Source organism: Pelophylax lessonae, assembly GCF_965119305.1.
Source record: "Pelophylax lessonae genome assembly, chromosome: 7".
NCBI lineage: Eukaryota > Metazoa > Chordata > Amphibia > Anura > Ranidae > Pelophylax > Pelophylax lessonae.
In genome coordinates this window covers 140,631,436-140,650,311 of record NC_138774.1, presented here as the reverse complement: position 1 = coordinate 140,650,311, position 18,876 = coordinate 140,631,436, and the positions used below count along the sequence as shown (strand labels likewise).

Here is an 18,876-nt window from a genome sequence, read left to right as displayed (position 1 = left end):
CAACTCCACAGAGGGGTGATGCTGTGTCAGTCAATGAACATTAGAGAAATGGATTTTACGGTAAGTCAAAAATACCATTTTCTCTTTCATTCATTGACGGACACAGTTCCTGATCTTCATAACCATTAGGACGTCCCAAAGCAGTGTTAAACACGAGGTGTGGAAAAGCAAAAAAATTCCCCAGGCTAAAACAGTAGCCAACCAGGCAACTCCTGTCAACTCCTGTGAGCTGCACGAATAATCGTTAAAGCGGAGTTCCACCCGAAATTTATACTTACCTCCATCTTCTCGCTCCCGGTCACCTGAAAAACAAATGGATAATCGCAATTTTTTTTTTTTTTTCACTTACCTTTTAGAGAAAATATACTCACCTTACTTCCTTCTTCCTCCCCTCGGCGGCCACGGCGATTCGTCACTTCCTGGCTTTTGCAATGATTCCTGGGAGCTGAACGTCATAGCTCCCAGGAATCATTGCGCCTGCACCAGCCCCGACGTCAGTTCCGGGGCGCGCGCGTCATCCCCTTCTAAACAGCTTCTGGGCATGCCCAGAAGCTGTGGAGGGATGACGCGCGCGACCCGGAAGTGACGTCGGGGCCGGTGCAGTGCATCGTGGGACCGAAGAAGGAGGAAGAGGACCGAAGAGGACGCGGAAGAGGATCGCGCTGGCTTCAAGCTGCCCACACCTGAGATGGCAGCGCTGGAGAAGACAATTTCAAGGTAAGTATATCTCCTGAAAGGTAAGTGCAACCCGGGACAGATCAGAGGCTAGCCATTGTGGAATGTGCTAGCCCTGACTGTCCCGGGGGTATTTTTGTAAAGAAATGTATAACCAGGGTGGAACTCCGCTTTAAAAAATCGCGACCTCGATTCATCCCCCCTCACAATCTTAAAACAGCATGTGCTTGATTACAGAGCCGTTCTCTGCTCACACCCAGCTGTCAAAAAAAAAAAAAAAAAAGAGCCCCAGCAAATCTTTATCAACATTGTTAAGGCTGCTAGATAACTATAAACACAATGCTTTGCCATCAATGTATCTTTTGTTCTTTAGATCAAAGGAATGAACTTCCTTCTAGGTGAGGGTAGTTTAACCTCCAAAAGACTAAGCCTTTTCTGACACTTGTTGCTTACAAGTTAAAAATCAGTATTTTTTGCTAGAAAATTACTTAGAACCCCCAAAGATTATATATTTATTTATTTCAGGTACTTATATCTCGCTGTCAATTTACGCAGCGCTTTATATCTACATTGTACATTCACATCAGTCCCATCAGTCCCTACCCTCAAGGAGCTTACAATCTAAGGTCCCTAACTCACATACATACACACACAGTAGGGCCAATTTTTTTTATACAGGATCCAATTAACCTAACACCGTGTCTTTGGAGTGTGGGAGGAAACCGGAGTACCCGGAGGAAACCCACGCAGGCACAGGGAGAACATGCAAACTCCAGGCAGGTAGTGTCGTGGTTGGGATTCGAACCAGCGACCCTCTTGCTGCTAGGTGAAAGTGCTAACCATGAGAGGTGGGGGACTTGAGTCACATGACTTGACTTAAGTCACCAGTTTGAGGACTTGAGAGACTCGCTTGACTAAAAATAATAAAAGACTCGACTTGACTTTGACTTGGTATTCATGACTAGAGACTTGACTTTGACTTGAGACATATGACTCAAAATGACTTTTCTTTTTTAAGTTATTAAATATTTGCATTTTCTCAAGATGTGTTAAAGCAAAATGAATGTGCCTGTTATGTTTATGACACCACAGTCACTTAAAACACCTCAGTGTGTTCTGATTTTTAGGACACTGGCTGTTTAACAATGGTAATACTTAACGTTTTTAGTGACTGTGGTGTTGAAACATGACCGGACGAAGGATTTTGAGCAGTTTGGGCATTCAAAGTGTTTCTTTAATATGCCAAGAAAAAAGCACTAAGCAGTTTTGTTAATGTTGAAAATAAAACAAAACCTTTCCTGACCACTGACTTTTAACTGATTTAAAGGTGAAAATTGGGGTAGATCAGTATTTTGACTTGATTTGTGACTTGACCAAAATAAATGACTTGACTTGCTTGACTTCTAGCAGGGACTCGACTTGACTTGCTTGCTTTTCGCCACAGTAACTTGGGACTTGCTTGAGACTTGAAGGTTAAGACTTGAGACTTGCTTGTGACTTGCACATGTGTGACTTACTCCCATGTCTGCTAACCACTACACCACTGTGCCGCCCTATATAATTTTTTTTTTTTTTTAGCAGAGACCTTAGAGTATAAAATGGCGATCGTTGCAATCTTTTATGTCAAACTGTATTTGCGCAGAAGTCTTTCAAATGCAGTTTTTGGGAAAAAATACACTTTAATGAAAAAAAAAAAAAAAAAAGTAAAGTTAGCCCAATTTTTTTGTATAATGTAAAATATGATGTTACGCCGAGAATCGTGATCTTTATTCTAAGCAAAACAATTGTGATTTCTATTTTAACCAGAATCGTGCAGCTCTAGAACACACCTAAAAAAAAACAATACACCCTCAAAGAAGATCAAGTCCTCTAAACAGCAGCCTGCAAAACCTTGCAGCCAAAAGAAGCATCGGCAGATGCCAACACATCCACTTTATAGAACTTTGTGAAAGTGTGCACTGAGCGCCCGAGTAGAGTGCACCTTGACAGATGAGGCAGAGGAAGGCGGAGGGCACTTTTTGCTAGTCCGTCACCCGAAAACCACCTCCACCCGGGACACAAAGGACTCCAGGACCGCTGTCAGTGCATCCATGGATGGATGGGATCCAGAGGGCACCGCAACCTCAAAGAGGGGGTCAAGTGGGGAGATGTGCTCCAAAGACTCCATAAGTCACCAGGGGGACCCCCACAAAAAGTGTAAAACACTGCAAAAGGGACAACCCCCACCACGCTGGCAGCACCACCCGGTCGCCAGGCACAAGCACTAAGCGATCCTTAGAGGGGGAGAGAACCCCCCCAGACTCACCACCAGGCAGAAACCGGCACCTGCAGCCACCAGGATAATCTGCACTCCACGTGCGGCGATCAGGATGTGAAAAGATCCAGGAGTCAGCACCATGAGATGAGGAGGGGCTCCCACCGCCGAAATTACCACCCACAGGGCTCCACTGTCATGGCCGCCACTATTTTCAATGGCAAACCGCCACAAAATGGCCCCCGGACTACACAAACATAGCCACCGTGCATAGAAACACACAGGCTACAGCAAAATGACAGCCCCGTAAAGCACCCAGGGACCGATACCTAGGCCTCAAGGACAGACCCAGGCAGGACAGGGGTGGGCACTGGCAGGAGCCCCCACCAGGTACAACCCCTCCCCCCCGCACAGCCGATCGTCCGGCCGCTGCCGGTGCCCCCCTCCAACGGCCACCATCGCCAGCACAGCGCCCTGCCCCCACCCCAGGAGGTGGACCAGACCACCAACACAGCCCCAGCATAAGTGGAGGGGGGGGGGGGGTCAGGATGGGGGACAGATAAAAGCGGGGTGCCTGATGGGAAGGGGAAACCAGGGGTCCTACCATCCAAAGGAGGGGCCCACGTCCACCCCCAAATCCTCCAGGAGGAGAGGGGCATGAATGATGGAGATGAAAGCTCTATGCTTATTTAACTGGCAGGCCAGCCCCGTCCAGTAGGGCTATGTCCCAGGCGACCTAGTGCAGAGCTGAGGTCTGCACGCGCTCGCTGGCCAGACAGGGTGACCACTGGGTCTAGATTATCCAGCCTTCACCCAGTCCGGCAGTTGATTGTGGATCTCACAGGAAAAAAAAAAAAACAGGAGAAAAAAAAATTTCTACCTAAAAAAAAAAAAAAGTTGCCAGAACCAAAGATCCCAGAAAGGAACTAGGTCCTTACTACTGACTAGGCAGAAAAAAAACCTATAGTACCTATAGCAGGGAGAAGGAGCATAACCCATGGGACTGCCCATTGGCTTAACCACATTCTTTTTCTGCCTAGCGTCCTATGAAGTTCTGGAGCTGTGTCCGCCAATGAACGAAAAAGAGAAAATACAATTAAAATCTCTAAATCATGATTAGCTGGATTTGTGGACGCTTGATTCTATGCACCAGACAGATCTGCATTGGAAAATGTAGCCAATATCTGAAACTATTTGTTCATTGTTCGTAAAGAAACCAAGAACCCACAGGTTAAAGTACACACACACACACGATACAAATAAAATATTTCAGGGTCATATTCTTCTACTGACTGAATACTAGCTAATAACGGTCGCGGCGTGCTGACGTCACCTCTACGAGAGGAGACTCAGGCAGGTGTTTGAAGCCGACTGGCCGGCGGCTTCAATTCAGCGCTATTCATACGTACTTTTGTAAGTGCATTCCTTTGTTTTAGGACTTTTTACAATAAATGGTTTTACGCTATGGGCTCTCCCCTTATCATTTATTCCATGTAACACTGGAGTATTTGTGTGGACCAGCCTCACTGTTAAAGGGAGCGTTTATTCCATATACTAGCGGACTGCCATACATCAGCATTACCCTGACTGGATACATGCAAATTTGTTGCCGTCATCTGGTAAGCAGGGATTTCTGGTGATGGTCCTGTCTATTTGAGTGATCAATACCACACGATTTGCCTGCAGTTCTCTGGTAATTTGATTGGGAGCACGGTGGTGGTTCTTTTATTCAATTTGTCCAATACGATTTGGTTTGCTCACTTTTTTTCTTACCTCTGGTAAGCAGCCTGTGTTGGTGGTGGTGCGCACTATCATTTCCTTGATTCACACGGGAGATATTATTAGTTTTTATACAGTATCACGCTATGTTTATTTCATTTTTTATTACATTAGTCACCGATCCACATCTCTGAGCTGGTTATCGTCTGGGAGGAGTCCCCTGCAGATTTCCATTTGGCTTGGCTTCTTTACACAATAATGCTCATCTTACTGCTACATCTGGTAAGCAGTATCTATACATACTGATTGCATTTGTGATTTGTTGGATTGGACTTCAGCTGTTTACCCATCACTTAATATTTTGGGACTTTCATTATTATTATTATTTTTTGATCATATCACCTATGATCTATGTCACTTAGCGCAGCTTTTTCCCATATAACGGTACTTTTAGCGTTTGCCGATTTTGGAAGGAATCGTCTCCTACTGACCATACATGTAGCCGTTTTTTGGGAAACAAACATAAAATAAATGTAATAAAAGAAACTCAAGGCTTAGTATTTACTGTCCTCATATTCCAACTTCCTGGCTAGATTATAAAGATAGAAAGCAACTATTATATATATATATATATATATATATATATATATAATTCTTTATACTATTATACCCATTTTACTTACTTCTAGAGAACGGTCATGTCTGAATCCCCATACACAAGCAGCAACTGAAACTGGAGACACAAAGAATAGAGGCATAAAGACCAAGAGCCAGAAGTAGTGGTTTCCTCTCTCGATTCGATCACAGACAAGAACTTCAAACATTAGGAGCAGCAAGTGAATCCCCACTGCTATAAGCATTGCTTTAAACTCCACACAGGTTTCACCTTCTGCCCTGCAGAATCAGAGAGAAAAGACGTTACAGCAAACATCTGAAGAAGAAGAAGACTGCATATTTAAAGCATACTGCAAGATCTATTAGGAAGAACACGTCACATACAATATCAGAAAACACTCATAACTACAAAAATCTTGTGCTTGCCTGTTCTGACCAATGAATACTCTATCTTTATACTGACTAGAGTTTTACTGGGTTCTGGTAAGAAGACAAAGATAATAATAAACTCCATCACATTCCTCTAATCTTAGACATTAATATGAAAAATCCATCTTTAAGCCCCTGTTCACACCAGTGCGGCTTTTAAATCGTATGACAAGTTGCACCCCAGTGCTGGCAATGGAACTGTGCATATCAGCGATTATGGAAAAGGTCCCTGCACTAGTCCTGCACTAGTCCTAACCAATTTCATTGCAACTTGCATAGACTTCTGTTGTATGAAGTTGCAAGCCGCTATGAAATCGGCAGTGCAAATTTCACTGATGTGCGGCTTGGAAATCACGGAAGTAGCATGGCTTTAAAGCCACACCGGTGTAAACGGGGCTAAGGGAACTCAAACCCCCTAATGATCTTGTAGGAAGACTAAGCGCCAGGCACAAAGTTAGAGGTCCTAATTAGTTGCAGTCATTTTATTCCCGATGAGAATAAAAAAGTCTTGGAAGTTAATCTGGCTACAAGAGTCACTACCTGTATGACCCAAATATGGTGCCTCCCCCATGTAGATCTGCAGATGAACTTCAAGAAGTCATGAATGATGGAGATAAAAGCACTATGCTTATCACGGCTTCAAACGCTTTGTCAAAAGTGGTAAATTGGTGGCCAACAGCATCATGGGCTACTGGTCTTTTAACCAGTGCTATGGACCACCGATTTACTGCGTCTGACACAGTGACTAGAGCCACTATATGCACGGAGCTTTCACCTCCATCGGCCATGCTGTATTGAAGTTCATCCACAGGATTTCCCATGGGAAGCACCCTCTTTGGGTCATACAAGTTGCCACTGGCAGACTTGGGGTATTTAATACTCACCTAATGCAGTACTTGTTTCAACATATGTTAGTACTTTGGCCAACAACATGTACACGTTGCGGTCAATATTTATTCTATATGACTGTTTTTTTTAAGAGTGTTATAGCCTATACCGCAATATAGCTTACGAATTTTGTAAGGTACACACACATAAAATTGAATCTGTTTTCATTGTATACAATTGTGACCTGGGTCACACCAGCACAGGACTCAACACAAGTTGCTTTTTAACTAGTACATTCAGTGTATATTTGACCAATGGATGGGTGGTCAATCAAGTTTATGTATGCAGTGTAAACAGCCATGTGCTTTTTGAGACTACTAGATCTATTTCATTGACGAAGTATCTGATTTTATTATTAGCAGTGCAGAACGTTTTCTTTACAGGGTTATTTTGGCAATGTAGTCAACAAAAGAAAATGAGAAAACAGCGCAGACCTCTGGTGATCAAAGAGCATTATTAAACATATTATATACTTACAAAATAAAATGTGAAAGAGCGCATATAGTCCACAAGAAAGAGTCCACTCGACACACAACACAAAATGGATGAGCAGCCAGTGTCCGGATCACTGTGCGGCCAGCTGACAGAAGTCTCTGCTGCTCCCGCTCAATCCCAAGGACAGCACTGGACAGTGGCCTCCTGTAAAAGTGTGTGTGTGTGTGTGTGTGTGTGTGTGTGTGTGTGTGTGTGTGTGTGTGTGTGTGATGCATGTGTGTGTGTGTGTGGGATGCATTTTGAAGACTCCTCTGAATGCTGACCTTGGGATTAAGCGTGCCAAGCAGAAGCAGAGAAGTCTGGTAAAAACTAAAAAGCATAATTTTGTAAAAAAAAAAAATACCCAATAAGGTGCAAGGAAATAAAAAAAATAAAAAAATACATAAAAAGAGCATTTTTGCTTGCACATGAGCCGCTCTGATATAGGTACCGATCGGTACATTTTTTTCTACAACACAGGCACGGGGACACGTTGTTATATTATGAAGGGGATGGGATGATTTTATATTATATATGAGAGCAGCAGGAGGGGAGGAGAGGGGCAGGCAATGACACGAGGAGACAGGGAGGGGGAAGGAGAAAAGGACAGAGCAGGGCTGCAGATGATGGAGGCACATAAACTGACCACGGTGTCATGGCTCAGCAGCCATGATATGCCATGGTCAGTTTACAGAGGAGAGGGTAGAAACTGGCAGGATCAGCCAGGTTTTTTAGGTGATAGGGTGGCCCACATTACACAGCACAAGCAGTGTGCTGTATAACATGTTTGAGAGCCGGTTCACATTTGTGTGGCTGCGGCGTTCGCATGTAATGTCGGAGCGCACTGCTCCTTCATTACATGCGATCGGCTGTGCGGTGCGAGTTTAGCCATACACTTTGTATGGCTAAATTCGCACCGCAGCAAACACGCACAGGACCCTTTTTTGCAGCCGCATCAGGATCGGATCGCACAGCGGTTCACACTTGTGCGATCCGATCCTGTGCGGACTGCAAGATCGCACTGCGATATGCGATCAAACTGGGGGTGTCGTTAAGATTACATTGACACCCCCAGCGTATCGCATATGGCAGTGTGAACTGCCGGGGGTGCGTTTGCGATGCGGGAACAGGCTGCGGATTCGCAGCCTTCCCGCATCGCATAAGTGTGAACCGGGGCTGAAGGGGAACAGGATCTGTTTGTTTGTTTTTTAAGGCAACAAACACTTTAACTAACCTTCAGGCCTAAAACTGTACATTTTGAAATGTGTGCACAAAGTGAAAAAAATGGCTCTGGTAGGACAGTAGTAAATAGCAGCTATGAAAATACCTGTACTGAGGGTTCCGTGCCCATACTCCAGTTCCCACAGAGGCTCCAACAATTACCATTAGCTTCCAAAGCCATATTGGTGCAAACACTGCCCAGTAGCTCCACTGTATAATACCATCAAGACGAAGGGAGAGAAGAACAGAAAACAGCAACAAGCAGGCGTAGATGAGAAATTTACTGCAAAACAGAAGACAGAAAATGTTACAGGAGGACCATTACCAGCAATGGCGTATTCAATTCATGAAGACGAAGCAATGTTCACTGTCTAAAAACGAAGGACGCCTTCTCAATTCCACATCTCTAATGTAATTCATAACAGTTTTGTTTATATTGTGATTATGTGATACCCTGGCCGCTTTACCGGTAACACTAATCCATTGTGGACACAGTAGTTACAGGAGTGGCGCCCGTGTACCAGGCAACGTACAGTGGATGCACTAGAGGAAAAGAGGGATATGTGTTTCAGCTTAGCTGAAACACAAGATCTTTCTTTCTCTGGGACAGAATAGCGGTCTGCCTTGTTTACATAGGCAGATCGCTGTTCTGTCTTTCTGCCGATCAATCACAGAGGGAGCGCTGCGCATGCGCCCCCGACATCTCTTGCACATAAGTACATGTATCTGCACAGCTGGGCCGCCATGCCGCAGTATATATGCGGCGGAAGCGGTCCAGAAGTGGTAATGTGACTTATAAACTGTACAACTCAGTTGAACAACAAAACTGAAATCTTTTAGGTGTGTGGGGGGGGGGGGGGGGGGAGTAAAAATAAAAAACTAAAAATAATATGATTGCATAAGTGTGCACACCCTAAACTAATACTTTGTTGAAGCACCTTTTGATTTTATTACAGCATTCACTCGATCAGTATGGCACATCTCGACTTGGCAATATTTCCCCACTCTTCTTTGCAAAAACGCTCCAAATCTGTCAGATTGTGAGGGCATCTCCTGTGCACAGCCCTCTTCAGATCACCCCACAGATTTTTAATTGGATTCAGGTCTGGGCTCTATCTTGGCCATTTCAAAACTTTAATCTTTGTCTGGTGAAGCAATTCATTTGTTGGTTTGGATGTATGCTTTAGGTCGTTGTCATGCTGAAAGATGAAGTTCATCTTCATGTTCAGGTTTCTAGCAGAAGCCTGAAGGTTTTGTGTCAATATTGACTGGTGTTTTAAACTGTTCATAATTGCCTCTACCTTGATCAAGGCCCCTGTTCCAGCTGAAGAAAAACAGCCCCAAAGCATGATGCTGCCACCACCATGCTTCACTGTTGGTATGGTGTTATTTTGGTGATGTGCAGCGTTGTTTTTGCGCCAAACATATTTTTTGGAATTATGGCCAAAAAGTTTAACCTTGGTTTCATCAGATAACACATTTTCTCACATACTTTTAGGACACTTCAGATGTGTTTTTGCAAAATTTACCCAGGCTTGGATGTTTTTTTTTGTAAGAAAAGGCTTCCATCTTGACACTCTACCCCATAGCCCAGATATATGAAGAATACGGGAGATTGTTGTCACATGTACCACACAGCCAGTACTTGCCAGATGTTCCTGCAGCTCCTTTAATGTTGCTGTAGGCCTCTTGGCAGCCTCCCTGACCACTTTTCTTCTCCTCTTTTCATCAATTTCTGAGGGACGTCCAGTTCTTGGTAATGTCACTTGTGTGCCATATTTTCTCCACTTGATGATGACTGTCTTCCCTGTGTTCCATGGTATATTTAGATATGGAAATTCTTTTCTATCCTTCTCCTGAATGATATCTTTTAACAATGAGATCCCTCTGATGCTTTGGAAGCTCTCTGCAGACCACGGCTTTTGCTGTAGTATACGACCAAGAAAACATCAGGAAAGACCTACTAGAACAGCTGAACTTTTTTTGGGGCTAATCACTTCTAATAATGGCAGATGTGTACTGACTTCTATTTAACATAGGTTTCAATGTGGTTGCTTTTTTCTGAACACAGCTTCATCCCCAGTTTAAGAGGATGTGCTCACCCTTGCAACAACATTCTTTTAGTTTTTTTTTTAGTTTTTTCTCCCCCCCCCCCCCCCCAAAAAAAAAGATTTCAGTTTGATTTTAATCGAGTTGTACAGTGTATAGGTCACATTAAAGTTGAACAAAGTTTTGAAATGATTTATCTTTGTCTCATTTTTTGCATCGCAGAAAGCTGACATTTTACAGGGGTATGAAGACTTTTTTTATTCATTGTACCTGTACAGGCGGTCCCCGGGTTACAAACATTCGACTTATGCCCCGTACACACGTGCAGTTTGTCGGCCGAAAATGTTCGGCCGCCGAACGATCGGCCGATTTTCGGCTTGTTAGTATGATGCTTCCGACAGCGCACTTTCGGCCGAAAAGAATCTGTCGTGCAAGCATTAAAATTTTTGTATGCCGACACCAGAGCGGCCGATTGTTCGCCAGTCAATACAGAATTCAGCCGACAGACAGCAGATTTGCAAGACTGGGCATGCTCAGAAAAGAAAAAACACAGGGAAAGTTAACCATCACATGACATCACTTCTGCAGTCGGCTGTAGTCGGCGGACAAAATTCTTGTGCAGTCTTTTGCAGTTTTCAACAGACACGACAGCCCGGGGACAAAAGACGGCCGATCGTTCGGCCGACGATCTGCACGTGTGTACGGGGCATTACAAACAGAGAGAGACAACAGGAAGTGAGAGGAAATCTACCCCTAGGAAGGGAAATTCACTCCTGTCAGTGTTATCATGGGAAAAAAGGTGTCTCCACTGAAGCTTTATCACCAATCCTTGTTTCCACAACAACCCAACATTTTCAAAATCCAATAGTCATGACAGATAGGGTCCTTTCACACAAGCGATCCAATCAGACTTGCTTGTCAGTTTTTCAGACGGATCTGATCGGATCCCCCATGCATCCTTATGGGGAAGCGGATGTCAGCAGAGACATGTCTGCTGCCATCCGCATCCAATCCTGTCTGTGAAATCCGGACAGATGGAAACCCTATTTTCCCGCCATCCAGGGGATCGGATCAGATGAGAGCGGACAGGCCGTCCGTTCTCATCCGATTCCCCCCATAGAGATGCATGGGGCACTGACACCTCCCTCTCCGCACCCAGAGCGGAGAGGGAACTGTCACCTGCCTGCTCAGGGGGGGTCAGTGTATCGATCCCCCGCGGAGCAGCACGGATCCGCCTACGAAGGCGGACCTTGTGAAAGAAGCCAGTTAAAAAATTTACCTGTTCTGACTTACAAATTCAACTTAAGAACAAACCTACAGACCCTATCTCTATTTGCAACCCGGGGACCATCTGTATATGATAATGCCTGGCTGTGTCGCCCACCTGCCTGCAGTAAAAGTACTGAGGGTGGGACGGCAAGTGGTTAAGGCCCCTTTCACACTGGTGCAACTTGTCATGCACCCTTGGACATCAGAGTTGCACGACATGCCGTTCGCCATGTTTTCCAATGATACCCATTCTGATATGCGCAACTTCAAAGTAGTCCCTGCACTACTTTGGCTCGATTTTAATGCGTTTTGAGGTGCAAAGACATAGGCATGGCTTCAAGCCCAGTCAAAATCACATCAAACACGCGACTTTGAAGTCGCACAAGTGTGAAAGGGGCCTAAAAGAAACTACTACTACTGAGGGACTTATAAAGCCTGCTGTTGTTGACATGCTTCAGAAAACGCCCAGAGGTCTTTGGTCTCTATACTTTCTGAGCCAAAAATCTAAATGATTCTTTAGAACTGTTTGACCCCCCCGCCCCCCGCAAACTGATATACTTCTTCTCCATGCTCCCCCAAAACAACAGAGCCAATTAAAGTGATAAAGTCTTCTTTTTTTTTTTTCCTTTAAAGATAATAAGCATTTTTGTGTTTTGCACAGAGCAGCCCAGATCTTCCTCTTCCCGGGTCCCCCACAGCGCTCCTGGCCCCTCCCTCCTGTCGTGTGCCCCCACAGTAAGCAGAATGCTATGGGGGCACCCAAGCTGAGCCACAGCTCTGTGTATCCATTCAGACATGGAGCCATGGTTTAGCCCCACCCCCTCTCTCTTCTCATTGGCCAACTGACTTTCATTGACAACAGCGAGAGCCAATGGCGTCACTGTTGTGTCTCAGCCAATAAAGAGTGAGAGTCCCGGACAGCTGGTGCACTCATGCACATGGCTGGATGAAGATGGGGCGGCTTCACCCCTGGGCACCAAGCTCTATACCAGGGCACCCAAACCCTTACCCCCTCCCTAATACCAGGGCACCCAAACCCTTACCCCCCCCCCTCAATACCAGGGCACCCAAACCCTTACCCCCCTCCCCCAATACCAGGGCACCCAAACCCTTACCCCCATACCAGGGCACCCAAACCCTTACCCCCCCCCCCCAATACCAGGGCACCCAAACCCTTAACCCCCTCCCCCAATACCAGGGCACCCAAACCCTTACCCCCTCCCCCATACCAGGGCACCCAAACCCTTTCACCCCCATACCAAGGCACACAGGTCCCTTCCCCCCCCCCCCCATACCAAGGCACCCTGCTCCCTTCCCCCCATACCAAGGCACCCGGCCACCTTCACCCCCCAATACCCAGGGGACCCAGCAAACCTACCCCCATACCAGGGCACCCGACCCCTTCTCCTTAATTAGGCAGTGCAGGCCCGTCTAGCCGGTCCGGTCCCCTCCCCCTCTCCAGCCATTCCTTCCCCTCAGTAGGCCTCAGACTCCTCGGCCTCTCCTATCCGCCGTCCGCTCTCCGTACACCCCGAGTCCCGGCTCTCCTTCCTCTCAGCTCCGTACACAGCAGCTCACCTGGGGTTGAAGTCCTGGAAGAGGCCCCGGAGATTCATGGTGTCTCCGCTCTCCGGGCTCTACTCACAGGACATCCCCACCGACACCGCTCACTGCCGCCATCCTCCTACAAACTGCGCATACTCCCGGGGCCGACTGATACTCCGGCCTCCTCTATTCTACTCATTACGGTACACAGACCTGCGAGCTGTACAAGGAGGAGGAAGAGAGTTGTCACTGAAGTTTATTACCAGGGCGGGGAGGGGACAGAGTGCTGGGGATGGGGGGTGTCAGTGATAAGGGGACACAGTGCTGGGGATGGGGGGTATCAGTGATAAGGGGACACAGTGCTGGGGATGGGGGGTATCAGTGATAAGGGGACAGAGTGCTGGGAATGGGGGTATCAGTGATAAGGGGACACAGTGCTGAGGATGGGGGGTATCAGTGACCAGGGGACACAGTGCTGGAGATGGGGGTATCAGTGATAAGGGGACACAGTGCTGGAGATGGGGGTATCAGTGATAAGGGGACACAGTGCTGGAGATGGGGAGTATCAGTGATAAAGGGATACAGTGCCAGGGATGGGGGGGTATCAGTGATAAGGGGTTACAGTGCTGGGAATGGGGAGTATCAGTGATAAGGGGACACAGTGCCAAGGATGGGGGGGGGGGTATCAGTGATAAGGGGTTACAGTGCTGGGAATGGGGAGTATCAGTGATAAGGGGACACAGTGCTGGAGATTGGGAGTATCAGTGATAAGGGGACACAGTGCTGGGCATGGGGGGTATAAGTGATAAGGGGACACAGTGCTGAGGATGGGGGGTATCAGTGACCAGGGGACATAGTGCTGGGGATGAGGGTATCAGTGATATGGGGACACAGTGCTGGAGATGGGGAGTATCAGTTTTAAGGGGACACAGTGCTGGGGATGGGGAGTATCAGTGATAAGGGGACACAGTGCCAGGGATGGGGGGGTATCAGTGATAAGGGGACACAGTGCCAGGGATGGGGGGGGGTATCAGTGATAAGGGGAAACAGTGCTAGAGATGGGGGAGTATCAATGATAAGGGGACACAGTGCTGGGAATGGGGAGTATCAGTGATAAGGGGACATAGTGCTGTGGATGGGGGGTATCATTGATAAGGGGACACAGTGCCGGAGATGGAGGGTATCAGTGATAAGGGGACACTGTGCTGGGGATGGGGGGTATATGCGAGAAGCAGACACAGTGCTAGGGATGGGGGAGTATCAGTGATAAGGGGACACAGTGCTGGGGATGGGAGGGTATCAGTGATAAGGGGACACAGTGCTGGGGATGGAGGGTATCAGTGATAAGGGGACACAGTGCTGGGAATGGGGAGTATCAGTGATAAGGGGACATAGTGCTGTGGATGGGGGGTATCATTGATAAGGGGACACAGTGCCGGAGATGGAGGGTATCAGTGATAAGGGGACACTGTGCTGGGGATGGGGGGTATACGCGAGAAGCAGACACAGTGCTAGGGATGGGGGAGTATCAGTGATAAGGGGACACAGTGCTGGGGATGGGAGGGTATCAGTGATAAGGGGACACAGTGCTGGGGATGGAGGGTATCAGTGATAAGGGGACACAGTGCTGGGGATGGAGGGTATCAGTGATAAGGGGACACAGTGCTGGGGATGGAGGGTATCAGTGATAAGGGGACACAGTGCTGGGGATGGAGGGTATCAGTGATAAGTGGACACAGTGCTGGGGTTGGGGGTGTAGCACCCTCCTAGGTAGGTACCAGTGAGAGTGTATAATTTTGAGCTCTGTCTGCTTACCAGAGGGGCTGCAAGTAAATCTATATTCCTCTTCATTGTGCTTAGTACGCGATTCATTCAGTCTGGAGAGTGTTTCACGCTGGTCGAATAGGGAGGCATGTTGGAAAGTGGGAGGAAACCTGACAAATGGGTGCATAGGCTTTTGATACAGTCCTGATGATTGACAGTGGGCAGGTCACCTTGGGGCATGCTGGGATACTGTATAAAAGCCAGGAGCACATGTGCTTGAGATCTTTCGTTGGACAGCGGAGTCCCGAATGGGAGGGGGCGGCTGCCTTCTCTGTAGAGGTGCCATGCAGTCGCAGGAGGTCGTCCTGAGGGACAGTGGAGCGGTTGAGAGGAGTTGAACCAGAGGTCCAGGGAAGCTGACTGAGAGGGGAGACACTGGAGACCATGTGGCTGCAGTATTGTGAGTACAGGGACTCAAGTCAAGGGGCCTGACCTGAGGGGGGCCACCCCTGCTCATAGGATAGTCAGTGGATGGGTGTCAGCAGAAAGAGGATGCTAGGGAGAGTATCCTGAAGATAAGATAATATATTGTCCACCAAGTCGCCTTGGGAGAAAGCAAGAGACTTATTCCCATTCATCTAAAGTAGCAGGATGAATTAACAGCCTGGCTGTTCCATACCTACAAGTGAAGCAGAAGATAGAAGTCCTCAGATATTGTGACTAGTTAAACTGGAGTATCCCTCTATTACCTACTCCTATCCCCATTACAAAATAAACAACAAAAACAACCAAACACCCCTGGACTGTTTAATGGAGTGAAAAAGCAAGAGGAATGTAAAAATTGCATTTGTTTATACCCGGGTGTTGGTAACCAGGGGGACCTGCAGAGTGGATATTCAGCAGTCCCTATGGGGGCAGTGCTACAGGGGGTGTCAGTGATAAGGGGACAAGGTGCTAGGGATGGGGGAGTATCAGTGATAAGGGGACACAGTGTTGGGGATGGGGGAGCATCAGTGTTTGGGAGACACAGTGCTGGGGATGGGGGAGTATCAGTGATAAGGGGACACAGTGCTGGGGATGGGGGAGTATCAGTGATCAGGAGACACAGTGCTGGGGATGGTGGAGTATCAGTGATCAGGGGACACAGTGCTGGAGATGGGGGAGTATCATTGATCGGGAGACACAGTGCTGGGGATGGTGGAGTATCAGTGATCAGGGGACACAGTGCTGGGGATGGGGGGTATCAATGATAAGGGGACACAGTGCTGGGGATGGGGGGTATGACAGACTCCAGACACCCCGACTGGGTATCTCCGCCAAGAAGCTGCTTCCTAAGCTCTGGAACATGGGATCCGTGAATCTGACTATAGTTACCCCAAGAACTAGACAATACCAGTTTTGGAGGAAACCAGAATAAGAACTGCTTATTAAAACACAGGCACAAAGAGATATACACTGTGGGACAACCCCCCCTCCCCTTAGCAGCCAATCCACATACGCATATAGATCCCATAGATGGTTGATCTTAAGGCAAACAGAAACAATAGAACAATGGGATACAGGCACTTACCAATAACAAACCCCACCTCACGATCTAGCAAGGGTCTATGAGAGACTCCCAACAATATTCAAGCAACCTGAAAAAACAAATTGTTTATCTTTATATATTTCTTGAGGGATATTGTTCAGAAATATTATTGTCCCAAGTGAAAGAGGCCCTTCATTCTTTCAACACAAACCACACATTAGAACCCAGGATAACCGGGGTAACACGAAATGCGGTGTGGTTGTACAGGGAGTCTGATTGGTGCAGTTCGACTGGGGTTCTTGGTCACCCTATGCCCCTAATAGACACAGGTTGACTTACACATAAGAGGGGTTGGGGAAGCTGGACAAGGAGTTTCCCGACCTCTCTAAAGTAATCTGGGTTCCACGAGCCCCCCTACCAAAGTGACTCCTGTCACAGGGGTATCAGTGATAAGGGGGCACAGTGCTGGGAATGGCGAGTATCAGTGATAAGGGGACACAGTGCTGGAGATGGGGGGTATCAGTGATAAGGGGGCACAGTGCTGGGAATGGGGAGTATCAGTTATAAGGGGACACAGTGCTGGGGATGGGGGGTTTCAGTGATAAAGGGACATAGTGCTGGGGATGGGGGGTATCAGTGATAAGGGGACACAGTGCTGGAGATGGGGGGTATCAGTGATAAGGGGGCACAGTGCTGGAGATGGGGGGTATCAGTGATAAGGGGGCACAGTGCTGGGAATGGGGAGGATCAGTGATAAGGGGACACAGTGCTGGGGATGGGGGGTTTCAGTGATAAAGGGACATAGTGTTGGGGATGGGGGGTATCAGTGATAAGGGGACACAGTGCTGGAGATGGAGGGTATCAGTGATAAGGGGACACAGTGCTTTGGAAAGGAGGAAGGTGAGCCTTGTTTGGGAATGATCCGGGCACAGGTTTGATGGACAGGAAGGATAATGCAGCTATTTCTCAGAATGCTATAACACAACTGTAGCAGGATTTCTAGGCCTTGAGCCTAAGGTGGGTCGGCCATTGTTACCGGTAACACTTTCAGCACATTTGAGTTGTGACCCCAGGTGTGAGAACTGAGACAAGGACCATTCCGGCATCTTTGGTTTGTTTTATTGTATTTAGGGGATGGGAGAAGGGAATGAGTGGGATGCTCCTCTGGCTCAACTAGGTACACTTTGGGACACTTGAAGAAAAATGCTTGTTGGCGCTGTCTTGACGCCAGCTGAATGCCGACCATCGCTTTGTGACGCTTATAGATACTATAGTACTGAAACTGTGCTGGAACCTCGACTTTAATTCAGAAGATCCTGGCACTGCTTTGGCTCAAAAGTCACTGAACAGCTCCCTCCAGCCCTGCACTGGCTGAGGTAGCTCTGTGTAGATACTTGTGCTGCTGCAACTCTCAACTTTGTACAAACTGCAGGTACCCCCTCTGACACTTCAGGGTCCTCTAACTAGGCACCCCCTTTAACAGTTAGCTGTCTCCTGGATCCCTAGAACCTTCTCCGGAGTGGTCCCCTCTGACACAAGGCAGAACCCCACTCACTCACGACCTTTCTATGCTTTCCTGGAACTGGACCCCTCTCTCTCTCTCCACTGGTTCTCAGCACACCGGATTCCTCTGCAGCTCAGCTTCACTCTCTTTGGATTCCCAGGCCGCCACCCAGGACACCCACTTCCTCTGACAGGAGGAGAGACAGCCATACTCTCCCTCCTGGGACACTACTTCCCGCCAAAGACGCTGCGTCGTGCGTTCCCTTCAAACTTATACCCACTCCCAGAATCCTCTGCAGTAGAATCTGCCTTTGGGGTAGATACAAGCCTGACTGAGCCACTGATTGGGTTTCCTCCACTGCCCTATGAGAATCCTCTCACAGAGCCAGTGGGGAGACTCCCCTCTCAGTAACCTCACCTGGAAGACATGACAGTCCAGCTGAAATCATGGCCCTGCTGTTAAGCAGCCAAGGCCCACTATACTTTACCTAGCACCTACCTGTAGGGTGCTACACAACAATTAGAAAAACAATATACATCACACAGTGGAACCCAAGTCATGAATAAAAGATTCTTTAATGGTAACAAATAAATATTTTGTTTTCTCTGTTTGCACTTTTCTTTATCTTTTTGCTGAAAATGATTGATTTGTAAAGCTGGCCAGGCCTGAGCTTGTCATGTGTTCAGCTCAGAACGCTCTGATATGGGCTCACTTCACACAGCACTGTCACCACCATACTGGTCTTTATGTGGTTTTCTTTTGTTAATCTCACTGTAATTGTCCCTTTTTTGTAAGCAAGAATCCTTAGGGCTCTTTCACACGGGCGTTCCGTATGTCCGTTTTTCATCCCATCCGTTTGCGGATGAAAAACGGACATAATGTATCTCTATGTAAATACGGATGTCATCGGATGATCATCCTCTGACATCCGTTTTTTTGTCA

General features: G+C 47.3%; 1 protein-coding gene across 1 annotated transcript in view; it reads right to left on the bottom strand.

Annotated features, from left to right (window-relative positions):
- The window catches only part of TMEM185A (transmembrane protein 185A), a 31,143-nt gene extending 17,808 nt beyond the window's left edge, over positions 1–13,335 (bottom strand). The window contains exons 1-3 of the mRNA XM_082262688.1: positions 13,172–13,335; positions 8,382–8,558; positions 5,332–5,542 (exon numbers count right to left, since the gene is read on the bottom strand). Coding sequence (XP_082118814.1) covers positions 5,332–5,542; positions 8,382–8,558; positions 13,172–13,209 — 426 coding nt within the window. The 5' untranslated portion in view covers positions 13,210–13,335. The remainder of the gene's footprint in view (positions 1–5,331; positions 5,543–8,381; positions 8,559–13,171) is intronic.
- Between the last annotated feature and the right edge of the window lie 5,541 nt (positions 13,336–18,876).